The 15,167-nt window shown below is 37.4% G+C and overlaps 2 protein-coding genes across 4 annotated transcripts in view; one reads left to right on the top strand and one right to left on the bottom strand.

Annotated features, from left to right (window-relative positions):
• LOC119077466 (activated Cdc42 kinase-like) overlaps positions 1-11,100 on the bottom strand; it is a 30,666-nt gene extending 19,566 nt beyond the window's left edge. For both annotated transcript variants that reach the window (XM_037184677.1, XM_037184676.1), the window contains exons 1-4: positions 10,792-11,100; positions 5,853-5,922; positions 4,798-4,984; positions 4,354-4,524 (exon numbers count right to left, since the gene is read on the bottom strand). In XM_037184677.1, the coding sequence (XP_037040572.1) occupies positions 4,354-4,524; positions 4,798-4,984; positions 5,853-5,922; positions 10,792-10,798 (435 nt within the window). In that variant the 5' untranslated portion in view covers positions 10,799-11,100. The remainder of the gene's footprint in view (positions 1-4,353; positions 4,525-4,797; positions 4,985-5,852; positions 5,923-10,791) is intronic.
• A 337-nt stretch (positions 11,101-11,437) lies between these two features.
• LOC119077475 lies at positions 11,438-14,743 on the top strand. Of its 2 annotated transcripts, XR_005087811.1 has the most exons (3): positions 11,438-12,832; positions 12,903-13,407; positions 13,468-14,743. XR_005087811.1 is itself a non-coding variant. In XM_037184683.1 (2 exons), exons 1-2 carry the CDS (start codon positions 12,778-12,780, stop codon positions 13,343-13,345), a joined length of 498 nt encoding a protein of 165 aa, XP_037040578.1. In that variant the 5' UTR covers positions 11,438-12,777; the 3' UTR covers positions 13,346-14,743. The 2 variants fall into 2 exon arrangements, 1 of the variants encoding a protein (XP_037040578.1); XM_037184683.1 differs by having other exon boundaries at positions 12,903-14,743.
• Positions 14,744-15,167: the final 424 nt, after the last annotated feature.

The following is a 15,167-nucleotide window of genomic DNA, read 5'->3' on the forward strand; positions in this document are numbered from 1 at the left end:
CAGTGTGTCAAGAAAGGTATTCGACCCTAGAAACCAAAACCACTTTCAAAAAAAAAAAAAAATTCTTCGAAGTTTGGATGGCAAGTAGGAGGTGATCAAAACCGAAAACATGCACCTTTTCGTACAGAAATTTCTCAAGGTACACGAAACGAACCTGGTCGTGTGGGGTGTCATTTGAAAGGTAATTGGATGTACTTTCTGGACAAGTAGGGTCTTATGGGGGTTGGGAAGCATCTACGATGAAATATGAGAAGTTGAGACCTTGCTCATGTTTCATGTAGATGCTACCAAACTTCCGTAAGACTCTTCTTGCCCTGAAACAACATAAAACTGACACCTCACACGACCATATTAGTCCCACCCCTTGTGTCAATCGACTTGCTTTAAGTTTTTCGATTTTTTTTTATTTCATGTGATTGAGCATGAAAAACTGTGTAGGACCTAAACGTTGAAGAACCAATGATTAGTTGGCAGGAACTGACCTCTAATTACCTCAAGAATGACATAAATCCAGAAAATCATGAAAAAAATCCGATAAAAATATTGGAAAGCTATAGGTTCCAGAGCTGGGAAGATGATGGACCATCAGGATGGTACTTAACACTAATGGAATATTGTGCAGTTAATTATCACTATTAAAACACTTCTGGCGTTGAATCATCGTGTTTTAGTGTTTTAGTGCAAAAGTAGGGTTTACAATGACGAGTTATACAAATTTGAATATTGCAGGGTCACAACCTTTTAAGCTTGTCTTGTGACTGGGATTCATTTCTAATATGTTGACAGGCTATTCTTCAAAATTCGTTAGAAATTAAAGTTATATGTCACTATTTTGCTCAGTAAGAAATACTAAATAATGTTGGGAAATATCAGTTCTAGGAACCGTGAAAATCCTGGCTTACATCTCGACCTCCAGGAGCTGGCGGTTAGTCCACGTATTATAAAGACACTGACTCAAGCTTTCTAAAAGCCCTTATTTAATGAAATCGGATTGAGGTGAACTCAAAGCTATGGAATTTTCCGGGTCACTTTTTGGGAAAACCCCTACATTGACGCCATTTTGTTTCACATGAAAAAAAGTTGTTCCACGAAATGTTGTCAATAGAATCAGACTTTCAATGAAAACTAGTCTCTTATATATCTTACTCGCTGCTCATGATCGAAACACTGTGGTAAACTCAAAAGGAGATACATCCGAAGCAGCTAAAGCTGCTTAACCATCCTCCTAGGTTTTCTTTATGGGACAGATAAATTGCTTGTGAAAACTTTTATACAGACTATAGGATATTCTTGGATTACTTACTCAGTGCAAAAACTGCAGTCTGTATAATCTGTTGGAATCAAAGATTGCGTTTGAACATTTAACTATTCAAATATAATATAATATAATTTTTGTATAGGACCTTTAATGATTTTACATAATAACAAAATTCATTCTATCATCCCGACGACAATCATGGTATGTGAATTATTTGTATTAGAATGAGCGATAATTATAACCTCTCCATAATTTACGCCTCTAACGACTTTTCACTTTATGACTCCGCTGAACATTCAAAATAATACGAAAATGGACAAACAATCACGAAGATTTTAACTCTTTCTTCGAAAGAAATTTTACAATAATAGCCGAAGCGCATCGGTATACTACCTTGGATTAGCCTATTTAAATTTTCAATGAATAACGGGAAACGTTTAATTGGTAATCATTTATTTAAGATCCGTTCGAAAGTCGCAAAAGGTTTTTAAAGGCGTAAATTGAATAAATTCGGTTAAACCGCCGACTGTAACAATTTGTAAAAGGATGAATTCACTTTTACCAAACGAAATGTTTCACTTTAACATTTCTTTAAAGTAAAATAGATAGCGCAAAAAGAAACAACCACAATCGCCACGTGACAACAATCCCACGACATCGATGTTCAGCAAATAACCGAAAAAAATTCATATTTTTTCCATAAAAATAAAGTTTGCAATGTTCGAAAAATCCAAATAGTGAGTTGTTACTGCAACTTTATTGATTCAATGACAAAATAAAACAATCAGTTTCCATTTGCATGTGAAGGTTCGAACATGAACTTTTTAAAATTTTAGCGCTCACAAAAAGCGTACCATTTTTGACACATTTTGATCTAGTACGTTTAGCACTACCATTTTGACGTACATCAATCAGAAACATTCTTGATGTTTACAAACCACAAAATGGTTCTTTGATGCAATTGGAATTTTGTAAAAGTTGAATCGAAAATCGAATATTTTAATATAAAATGTTTAGTGTTTGATGATCAAATGTTGTGCAATCGATAGGCCTTATCTTTTCGCAGGTAATTTAATTCGTAAACATGCACTGATCCAAATTTTTATTTTCGAAAAATTGTTTTAGGAAAATGATCCAGCATCAACTACATTAGATTAGATTATTGCGGTCCGAACTTTAGAAAACAGATTCTTTTTCTTTGAATCGATGCGTTATGACGATATTGTCTCCGTAAACACGAAATTCAAGCGACGCAAAGATCTCAACTGTGAAATAAAATTTTGGTGCCACACCTTGAGGCTCTGGAAACATCGAGTGACCTAAAATCTAAAATCGGTCCACTGACCTCGGACATAAAAATTTTGTTTTAGGACCCCCCTCAACTTTCATTTTTGAACATTTCTCCCGAAGAGACCAAAGCTCTACGACGCCATCTTGTGGCCGTACCAGCATCAAAGTTGGTACCCTGAATTGACACATTTTGCATCTTTTGTCGAAAACGCTTCCGCCGATTTTTTTAATATATACCTCAATCGATAGGTATTTTCAGCGGCTATCAACCATGGAAATTGCACAAAAGTTCTATGTACTGTTTTTGAGAAAATTGAGAAAAACTACCCAAAAAACTACTTTTTTGCAATTTGCTGCGGCTCACAGGTGTGTGGCCGCTCTCAAATGTTTTTATTTGGAAGCGCCGACCTCGAAAACCCTTTAGACACATATTTCACGCCAATCCATTAATTTTACGCGAAATGGCAGCCATTTTTCGTTTCAAAAATTCCGACTTTGAAGCCACCTAGCGGCCAAGCGACGCATAAAAATTTTTTTTGACCTACATTTCCTGAATCAGCATCAAAAGCTCTACCGAAATCAACCGTAAAATCATTAGGTCCGAGGTACGGCCTCAGCCCTAACCTAGGTCCGAACTCGACTTTTTCCCATCTCGCCACCCCAAAAAACACTCCTATCTACTTTTTAGATTTTTAGAAACAACGATGCTCTGCGGGCATCGTGTAATAGATGCCGGGACAGTCATGTATTAAGGCGCAGCGCTGCGCGCTGCGCTTGCAACAAGGCATCAGAACAGTCGGAGCGTTTGCTGCGACTTAGCCCCGTACGACCCGTAATCCTATTTCGTCCGTAAGCATAATATGCCCGGAACCCTAATACGTCTACAACCCTCTAATGCGTCTGTTACCAAAATGCAAGTCAAGTTGGGCAGGATCAAATTTACTGAAAGTGTTCATTTTTAAAATTGCGCATAGCGCAATTACGAAAGCCCGTACGAAGTACCTCTCAAATAAAACCAACAATTTACGACATTATTTTAGAAACCCAAATTTTTTCGCCACTATTCTATTCGGCATTCCATTATCTCTCAAATGAAACAAAAACTAGCAAAATCGGATGAGATTTACTCGATTTATGTGCAAAAAACACTTAGGACCGAGTAACGACCTTTGAGCCCTCCCAACGAGCCCGCGTTGCATCTTACCCAAAAACAATGTTCAGCAACTTTGTTCTACTCGTCAATACCTTTCATTTGATATATCACAAGCAGCTATTGCGTGCGTATTTCGGTAGATATCGTCGAAAGACTGAAAAACACCTATAGGGCCCTAGCTCTGGAGGGGCCGACCATACCATGCCATACCATTTTTTATTGCGGATTCGTTATCTATGAACATAGACAAATGCTTTGCCCTTACCGTCTGCTTCCAATTCAACATGTTACAAACGGCATATTAATCTTATAAGCCCCCAGTACTTCGTACGCGGCTAAAAAGAATTTTTTACTTAAGTTGTTACATTCGGTAGATTTTTGCAAGGTTCTAAAAGAACATTTGATTTCCGGCCGGTAAAGCGATTTTCCATTTTCCAGGAAAAATTTTTGTTCCACTCGGCCTCGAGAAAAGTGAGAAAAGGGCATGTTTTCGGTTTTTGATCACCTCACACTAACCTAGCCTCGAAATTTTTTTTTGAAAGTGGTTTTGGCTACTAGATTTGAATACCTTTCTGGGTTCATATAAAATATTCCAATGCGTCCGATATCGGTCGGCTGTTTTTCAAAAGAATCCGTCTAAAATTGTCATTACCCTTTCCGTTCCATTCGTCCAGACACCCTGCTGAACAATTCCAAACTCACCAATACCTAGCTGCTTATTCACACAAATTGAATCGGCTGGAATAATGTGTTTGTTGTTAGGAATTTTGGCTGGTGAATCAACCGATTTGGCCGTTTCGGTTGATACGGATGGATTAACAATCTGCGAATTTTGAATAGGGAATGTCAGAAAAAAATTGACCATCATTTGTGACTGCTGGGATCAAAAGTCGGTCTACTACATCTGTCAAAGTGACGTTTAACACGGCAAACAAACATAGTGACAAATTCGTTCAATTTTCCTGAATTCTATTAGTAAAGAAAAATCAACGATTTGGCGACCGCTTCGCATGTTTGTTTCTTTTTGACGTTTCACTTTGACTCTTTGATAGATGAATTTGATCCCTTTGATCCCAACTGTCACATTTATACTCACAATTCCATGTTCCTTTGTAACGGGTACTTGGAGAAGACGTTTGATTTTGCTCAAATAACCATGCGGATAGAATTTTTCGTAAAATTTGCGTAAACGACGAATTTCCGGCTTGGAGAGACCGACCTGTTTTAGGTCTTCATCGCTGGCATACTTTAGATGCGATGCCATAGAGATCTTTAATTCATTTCTGTGGATAAAATTGGTGTTCTTTTAATGAACTGAGCCATTTAAAACTTGGAAACTGCAAACTTCTAGAGAGTATCAGTTTCAAAACAGCTGAAATTCATGTCTAAATTTTAGTGATGTCCGCTGCATTAATGCACTTTTCTCCGCTATTTAAAACCATATCAAAGACAAACATCTGCAACGGCTGCTAGGAGTCTCGCTTTTCACAACGCAGGCGAGAAAACAGTCACTTTCTACCCTACGCTGAAACTTCGGAAGAATTTTTTTGTGAAAAACGTTGTGCTTAACTCGAAACAAATAAGTATTGTGGGTCAATGTGAATGGCGCCGGCGCGAGATTACTTTTGTAACTCACATCAAAAGAAAGGCTAAGTTCGAGAAGACGAAAAATCGGTCAAGTTGTTGCTGATATAGGCCTAAGAGAGGAAATCAATCGTCCAAGCCACATAAGAAAGAGTTTACATAACTAGTGACAAAAAGATAAAAAGTACAGTTTTCGTGTGCATTTTTTTGATCCCAGCAAGACAGTACGGTAATTTAGTGTCTTGCGCCCAGAAAATGCAAAAAACCGGTTTTGAGAAAGACCGTAATGACTCGTTTTCTGGCTTTAAGACAACAAAATGTACAAATGTTCAGCTGAGGAAATGATCATTTCCTTTTATATTAAACCTGAATCTCAATCGTACAACAGTACAGTTGTGTGTATACATGCCCGATTTTTGTACTCTTTTACTGTACGAATTCGGGGTAGCACCAACTGTTCACATATAATGTCTAATGTCTAATGTACGTCTTAGCTATCTCACATTTCTACAAACTTATAAATGCAACTTAAAAGAAAGACGTCTGCTAGAGTTAATGGTAGCATACCTGATTGAGTTGTAGTATTGCTGCAGTTCTGACTCCACCAAGAACTCGTACAGATCCAGCTGTTTTTGTTCTGAAAAAAAACGGAGGATTAATTGAGGTGAACAATTCAAAGTATCTATTATGTAGATGAGCAGTAACAGTAACTGGGAAATGGAAGAAAAAAAATTTTTCTAGAAAAGAGAATTTACGACGTATTTTTCAGCCACCTTCTCCCACTTCCAGCCGCCAATATTTGCATAGCTGCATCAATTCCAAATCCCGTATTTGCAAACCTCGATGCCATGGATCTACGAAAGGAGTGTCCACCAGTGTACTTTTCTATATTGGGCAGTTGTTAAAAATTGTGCAATCCCGCGAGGTATTTGCTCAATATTCTGGTTCCCAATGACTTGATTTAGACATCTGCCATTTTGGTGATTAACAAAGAATCGGTTGGGTTCACTGCTCATAATCCAATGTATTCTTTACAACAGAACAACACGGTTCGGTAATGACGAAATAACTGTCCTCCTTATTTTTTGTATCCCTCACCCAAGCAATATATAAATTTTCTTGCTGTGGGACGTCCTTAAAAGCAAGTTTTTCCCACTCTGCAGCTCTCATCGCTCCAAACATAACCAATATAGACATAACCAACAAGCAGCAACAAAACTCTTAATTTACAATCAAGAAAGTATTCTATTTTCTCATCATCCGCCCTCACTAGAAAAGACTGTATTTCGTAGTCCTCGAAGATAAGAGATTTGGTGGGTTCATATCCCTCAGACTTTCGTTTCAAAAACGCCATCAGTTCAAAGTATTTCCCGAAATCGATTTTTTCTCTGAATCGAATCATCGACTTGATCAATGAGCTCAATTTACTATTTTCACAAAATTTATGAAGTCAAATCTAAGAATTTTGGTCCGTTTCTTCGATACGAATACAATTTTGATGAAGTGGCTCGGAAAAAACGTTATTTAAGGAACTTCAAAGTTCGACCATTCACCATCAGAATTTGATGGGTTGTGAAAAATCAAGTCCATTTCTATCTGTGACGATGGGTATGGTCGTGTGGGGTGTCAACGGATAGGATGTGAAGTAAGCTACAAAACTACAGGTTAGAGCTTCGTGCTACTTGCTTCGCCAGCCGTCCAGAACACTTCAAAAATTTAATTTTCCCCACATCGACCTTCATAAACGTACACAATGTGACTTTATTCACATCTCTCAAGTTGGAATTATTCGAGGAGTTATTGATGAAAAACGATTTTCGCGACTACTCCGGAGAAAATTTTTCTAGAGGCCATGTCAGCCCAAAAAATTTTAGCCCCGTTTGTAGCACGTCGAATTGGAAACAGACAGTAAGGGCAAAGCATTTGGTTATGTTCATAGATGACGAATCCGCAATAAAAAAAATGTCCGTCCGTCCGTCCGTCCGTGAGCAAATCACAACCTTTTTTCAAAATTCTTTTTTTCCCCGATTGGTATCGACAAAAGTAAGGTCAAGTTCGAAAATGGGCATGGTAGGGTCGGCCCTTCCAGAGCTAGGGCCCTATAGGTGTTTTTCAGTCTTTCGACGATATCTACCGAAATACGCACGCAATAGCTGCTTGTGATATATCAAATGAAAGGTATTGACGAGCAGAACAAAGTTGCTGAACATTGTTTTTGAGTAAGATGCAACGTGGGCTTGTTGGGAGGGCTCAAAGGTCGTTCCTCGGCCCTAAGTGTTTTTTGCACATAAACCGAGTAAATCTCATCCGATTTTGCTAGTTTAAGTTTTTTATGGAAGGTAATTGAATACCGAAAAGAACGTGACGAAAAAAGTTTCAAATTTGGGCCCTTGGACTACTACCGCTAGACCGCTACTCGACCATAAGTGTTTTTTGCACATAAATCGAGTAAATCTCATCCGATTTTGTTAGTTTCTGTTTCATTTGAGAGATAATTGAATACCGAAAAGAACGTGGCGAAAAAAGTTTCAAATTTGGGCCCTTGGACTAAGGCCGCTACTAGGCCCTAAGTGTTTTTTGCACATAAATTGTGTAAATCTCATCCGATTTTGCTAGTTTTTGTTTAATTTGAGAGATAATTGAATGCCAAATAAAATGATGGCAAAATAAGTTTCAAATTTAGGCCCTTGGACTAAGGCCGCTACTCGGCCCTAAGTGGTTTTTGCACATAAATCGAGTAAATCTCATCCGATTTTGTTAGTTTTTGTTTTGTTTGAGAGATAATTGAATGCCGAATAGAATGATGGCAAAAAAAGTTTCAAATTTAGGCCCTTGGACTAAGGCCGCTACTCGGCCCTAAGTGGTTTTTGCGCATAAATCGAGTAAATCTCATCCGATTTTGCTAGTTTTTGTTTCATTTGAGAGATAATTGAATGCCAAATAAAATGATGGCAAAATAAGTTTCAAATTTAGGCCCTTGGACTAAGGCCGCTACTCGGCCCTAAGTGTTTTTTGCACATAAATTGTGTAAATCTCATCCGATTTTGTTAGTTTTTGTTTCATTTGAGAGATAATTGAATGCCAAATAAAATGATGGCAAAAAAAGTTTCAAATTTAGGCCCTTGGACTAAGGCCGCTACTCGGCCCTAAGTGGTTTTTGCGCATAAATCGAGTAAATCTCATCCGATTTTGTTAGTTTTTGTTTCATTTGAGAGATAATTGAATGCCAAATAAAATGATGGCAAAAAAAAGTTTCAAATTTAGGCCCTTGGACTAAGGCCGCTACTCGGCCCTAAGTGGTTTTTGCGCATAAATCGAGTAAATCTCATCCGATTTTGTTAGTTTTTGTTTTGTTTGAGAGATAATTGAATGCCGAATAGAATGATGGCAAAAAAAGTTTCAAATTTAGGCCCTTGGACTAAGGCCGCTACTCGGCCCTAAGTGGTTTTTGCACATAAATCGAGTAAATCTCATCCGATTTTGTTAGTTTTTGTTTCATTTGAGAGATAATTGAATGCCAAATAAAATGATGGCAAAAAAAGTTTCAAATTTAGGCCCTTGGACTAAGGCCGCTACTCGGCCCTAAGTGGTTTTTGCGCATAAATCGAGTAAATCTCATCCGATTTTGCTAGTTTTTGTTTCATTTGAGAGATAATTGAATGCCAAATAAAATGATGGCAAAAAAAGTTTCAAATTTAGGCCCTTGGACTAAGGCCGCTACTCGGCCCTAAGTGGTTTTTGCACATAAATCGAGTGAATCTCATCCGATTTTGTTAGTTTTTGTTTCATTTGAGAGATAATTGAATGCCAAATAAAATGATGGCAAAAAAAAGTTTCAAATTTAGGCCCTTGGACTAAGGCCGCTACTCGGCCCTAAGTGCTTTTTGCACATAAATCGAGTAAATCTCATCCGATTTTGCTAGTTTTTGTTTCGTTTGAGAGGTAATTGAATACCCAATGGAAAGTTGGCAAAAAATTTTGGGTTTCTAAAATAATGTCGTAAATTGTTGGTTTTATTTGAAAGGTACTTCGTACGGGCTTTCGTAATTGCGCTATGCGCAATTTTAAAAATGAACAGTTTCAGTAAATTTGACAATGCCTAACTTGACTTGCATTTTGGTAACATACGCATTAGATGGTCACGCTCAAACATGGATGGTATCGGTTCAGCCATCTAGGAATCGCCTTTGTGCTCTTTGTTAACATGATAACTTGAGCAATGCTGAACCGCTTTAAAACTAATTGTTTGGTGGAGAATGGGATTACTGAGGTTAACACTCTAATGTGAGCGTACCAGAAAATGAATATATGAAGCAAACGAATGGACAGAATTAAATTATGAATGAGAGATTAAGACTTAAGATCGTTCTAGTAGATCTTTCTCTAACTATGTTTTTGTGGCCATTAAAATTACATTTCATTGAAATCATTCAATAAATCATTACCAATACAAAAACTATTGAGAAGTCATGACAGTCATGGGATCTGACCCGAACAACAGGTGGGATGTAATCTTATTTAAGGCCAGGTTAAGGCGCCTTCCATCGCATGTAAACATTTGCGATAGTAAACTGTCTTAACATGGCCTTAAACCGAAAAGTCGGATGTTACATTAAGCGGAATATCTCATCCAACCATCGTATGTGGAATATGGATTCTCAAAGTCGCAACAAAATCATAATGGAGCGACATATGTTATTGTAACGAGTGTTTGATCATCCGATACGACATCTACAACATAGAATTTGGTCTTTAAGGGTGTGTAGGACGAATTGGAAATGTTTGCTGGCGATGCAACCGGTCAATGAATTCAATTTCAATTTATTACATGCAAACAACAAGGATCGAGAAGTGGATCAACGGTTGTAAATTACGAGTTGCTGTCTGAGAAATGAAAAGCGAATTTTGAGCGAGGGAGTGTATGATCAGGCGTAATCGGTAAAGTCGAGAGGGAAACAACAATGGAAAATTTTGTCCCACCGTTCGACCATTCGCACATTATTTTCCCTTAAGAAGCCGGCATGCTGCCGCAAACTGCTTTTCTGGCAGTTTTTCTTCATATTCTCGAGAACGTATCCAAACTTTACTTTTATGAACCCCTTAAATTATGTAAAATAATTACAAATAGAAATATCTTGTTATTCTTATTCGTGGTACTGCCCTCTACAAAAACATGACATCTATGACCGAAAATTAGTAAAAAACCTAAGAGGAAAAGACATTAACCCTGAAGAAATGATTTCTAAAAATAATTCCAATTTTTCGGTTATCCACTCATGTCTAGTCTATGATCAAATTGCTGTCATTAATTTACATTAAACTCCGTGAGAATCGATGCTCTCCAAATATGTGGCTACATTACTCGTTAAGAGACAACATATTGTCAAACAAGTAAAGAAGAAATTAACTTAGTGCATATAATGCAGAAACTTAGTTATCAAATTAGTTTGTTGACAATGCATTGCCGTGCATTTGTCTCCCATTCGATAATTTATTTTTCACTTACCCATCATTGATCTCTAGTTTATCCTTTATCCTCCACTCTTATATCTACCGTCACTTTCGTTTACAATATTTTTTGTTAACAAAAACACATTAGCCAATGCTATGTACACACAATGAACCTTTCATATCCAATTTAAATGTAGATATTTGCCCGTCAGTTGTGTGTTGCCGTGTTATTTACATTATCATTACACCGTACGGGTGATTTAAGTTCTTGAACGTTGTAGTTTTTCTACAAAATTTACGAAATAAATCACAACTATCCCTGATGTACATAGACCCCATTTATCGACCATTCACGACATTCTTTCATTTTCGAATTAAATTTCTTCGTAAGTCAGTGTTGTCCGGAACGATGACATTTCCATACAAAATTTTGTGAATAACATAACCTCTTTATTCGAAATCTCATTTGACATTGTATGTATGGTATGTATGGCATGTGTGGTTATAAGAAATAAGAAATTATCACATTTTTGTTTTAAGTAGGATCTGATATTTCCAGAACAACAGTTTCTGACAGATGTTATATTGTATCAGTCATTTGACTTGCTTGCAGCAATGATTCGAAATTCAATGTCTGTCAACACTGAATTCGATTGTTATTTTTTTGTTTACATTAACTTGACGTTTCGTTTCGAAGAATATAATCAAATAAACTCTAAAATATTGTTGTTACGCCAATTCAGAGTCATACAAAAAAATACTTCAAAACTATTTCATGGAAGAACGTTTTTTGGAGGAGTTGGAATGGAGGCTGTATTAGCGTTCCCTCGAAAAGTCTCCCGGAAAATTTATCAACTCTGAAGCCAATTTATTTTTCATAAAGGTTGCGCTATTCGCTATATTCAAGTACTTCTGATACTAGCTGGCCAGCCGATTCATGTTCAGGAGCCAGAGATATGGCCTGGGAAAGTCATGTGTGTCCTCATAAGGATTTTTAAGCTTTTTCTAGATCAATATAAGATACGAAGCAATAATTCGGGATACTAGTTCCAGTGTTTCTTGCACATACATTTCGTCTCTACTTCCCCTCTCCTTGATTTCTGTTCAAGGATTTTCCAGGATGAAATTATTTTCACAGCGACAGTTTATGAAGTCATCCAAAATAATGTCGAATCTCGCTGTTCCCACTACTTCTTTGTTCTAGTCATTGGTAATTTCTTACATTTTTGGCCATTTTTTCGGTAACATTTGGACTTTTAACAAGTTTGATGTCACCAGAGGTCTCTTGCCTATAGTCACACGAAAAGGCAGCTCTCTAACAACCGCATACACCTCGCTTACAAATTTAGGAAGCTTACACAGTGTCTGTCTGCAAATTTCTGTATTCGTACGCTAGAGTGTGGATGTTGCTGGTGGGACGTACTTGTCGTGGCCGGAAAATAAATGTTTTTACAAAGGGAAAGCCGTTTCAACTCACGTTTGTGTTCGACTACAATTCGGACGATTCACAATTCGGTACAATTTAACCTGATGTTACTGTGATTTTAAGTACGAACTGAAACGATTGAAACGCGTATTGAGCATTCCTTCACAGGACCGTCAATGATTGACGCTGTCGGCAAGTCGATCTTCTGTCACTTCACACAAACAATATTTTAATGGACATTGTGATCAAAACGTTCCCAACAAATTGTTTGATTTTTAAATTTCGTATCTCAAAAGACCGCCTCGACGCCGACGGCAGTGCCATCGTTGATTTTTGCGAGAGTTCCCCTACAAAATTTTTCCCCGTCATAACAGCTTGTTATTATTGTGTATACCCGCAGCATAAAGACGTATAAATGTGAACTACCTCCGAAAAACTGTCTTATCCGTCCTTATCATATATACATATCCTTAACACGCGCATGAGCAGCGTGAAAAGACTCTAATGGCAGATACAAAAATATTATAAGTGAGGCAAAGGAAAACGAAGACGAGTTTCTTTACCTTCAAAACCACGGACACAATGAAAATCGTGCAGGGGAATTAAAAACTAGTTATGCTAATTCAGAAAATGTTATTGGTTGTTTCTATGTTGACGCTAATAAATTCAGGTAAATAAATCATAGAAACCCTTTTAATTGTTTCTCCATTGACCATTTTGTACGTCTTCCACTGACGCAGTTTATCCACAATCCCTAACAAACACCGTACACAAGACCCAAGCAGCTGCAGAAAAACACAACGATATGTGGTGCTATTCGTGTCATTCAATGGAGGACGGCGATATTTGCATAGACAATATAACAGCCAACTATTCCAGTTTCATGAAGAAGTGCAAAGACGAAGAATTCATTTGCATGGTAAAGAAATTTTCGTACACAACCAGCACAGAGAATTCAACGTCCAGTCCGAAAATGTGGTCGCTGGAACGGAAATGTTCGGCCCACTGTGAAAATGGATGCATCGTCATCGGTGAACGGACGAAACTGTATGCGTGCACCTCGTGTTGCAACACATCGTATTGCAATTCGGGTAAGGGTAAAGGTGTTAAAACGATCGCCAAACTGTTACCCTACATATCCGTGTTTTGTGTTCAATTTCTGATGTTTATTTTGATACTGTAAAGTTGTATTCATGCGTGCGGTACGTAATACACAAAAAGGACATCAGACAACTGAGGAGACGGCCCTTATCGATAAACGGGAATCACTAAACTTGCTTTATAAAATAACGCAAAAATTAAATTTTCTTTAAGTAAAACTTGGTGGTTATAGTATTTCCAAACGCAATTCTTTTTAGAGTATGTAAGAGGCATATCGCCAAAACTTCAGGTGATTGGGGAGCAAGCGGTCTCCGATTTTAAAGAGTGATGGCCCGTTGGATTCGAGTTTCAATTCTAGGAATCTTTCATTTTTTCGAATAATTTTTTTATTTCTGTGAAAAGCGTTCAAAAGTGAGGGCATGTCAGAGGGTCTCGAAAAGAGTTTTTATCGGTAATAACTCAAGAAAAAATTATTTTAAATTATTGTAATGTTGTACTAACGTCGGCCTTGGAAAGACCTACAGGTCTTACGCATTGGCTGGTGCGAGTTCACCCACGAGAGCTATGACCAAAAATACAGTAAATGTTTGGAGTGGCCGCCTTCCCTGCAGCATTGATGTTCCGCGGAACTGAGTATGAGGTTTTGTAGCTGGCCTCATCCACTACCGTTCCACATATAAATGAACCCATTGTGTTGCAAGCCTTGGAAAAAAAGTTGGTGCCGAATTGAAGATTTTGTCCTTCTTTCTGGGGGCCCAACTTCTGGAACAGTTCTACGGCAGTCATTTTTTATCATCCATTATAGTTTTACTGCATCATTAGAAATACGCTTCGCTATTTCGCGAATACATATCGTTCGAACAGATCAAGTGTTAGTAATATCAAGAGAAAAATTATTAAATCTTTATCGTGTGTATAGCGCTCGATCTCAGGGCTCCGCAACAGTAATTAGTTTTTTAATCGGACCAACATTTCCTACGTGATAGGAGTTTATAAACCCGTTTGCTCTCACTTGATCATATGGTTTTTCCAAACATTTAATGTATTTTGGTCATAGTTCTCGTGGATGTACACGCACCAGTCAGTGCCTTTAGGTTTTTCCAAGGCACCAAGGTTAGTACGACATTACAATAATTTAAAATAATTATTTCTTGAGTTATTACCGAAAAAATGTTTTCGGGACCCTCTGACATGCCCTCACTTTTGAGAGCTTTTCACAGAAAAAAAATGTTTGTTCGAAAAAATGAAAGATACGTGTTTGCTAGAATTGAAAGATGAATCTAACGAGCTATCATTCATTAAAATCGAACAAGCTTGTACCCAAAATTAATAAAATCACCTGAAGTTCTGGCGATACGTCTCGTAACAATTACATAAGCTGTAATTAATTAAAAAAAATAAGATGTAACATAAATATTAAGAATTATCAATTATTATCAGTCGTATGGTTACACTACATTTCATTAAACGAAAAATCAAAATAAATCGACTCTTTTTTCTTTACATTTCCAAGTCTAATTTCTTGAGCCAATCATAATTTCTGACACGTTATTCAAATCGCTCAAACTTACCGAAAATAAATTAAGATAACATTCACTCAGCACGTGTTGCATCGTTTTGTATTGTCGCAATCACAAAACAGTCAGAAAAAACGGCAAGCTTAGAGAAAAAGCCGAATTCACCGTTATTTTCTAGAATTCGCCGTTTCTTCTAATCACCACTCACGCCTTTTCTAACCTTACCCTCCCTTTCGATCAATGATTTGTTCGTGAAAACGAGGCTGTCAATCTACCGAAAGACGCGAATATCCGGCAACGGACAATAATAGTTACCAATGTAAGGAAATAGTACGCCAATACTTGTTTTTTTGTTTTCACAGATTATACTGTGGTGACAATAAGTTT

This window comes from Bradysia coprophila, unplaced genomic scaffold, assembly GCF_014529535.1.
Source record: "Bradysia coprophila strain Holo2 unplaced genomic scaffold, BU_Bcop_v1 contig_235, whole genome shotgun sequence".
In the NCBI taxonomy this organism is placed as follows: Eukaryota; Metazoa; Arthropoda; class Insecta; order Diptera; family Sciaridae; genus Bradysia; species Bradysia coprophila.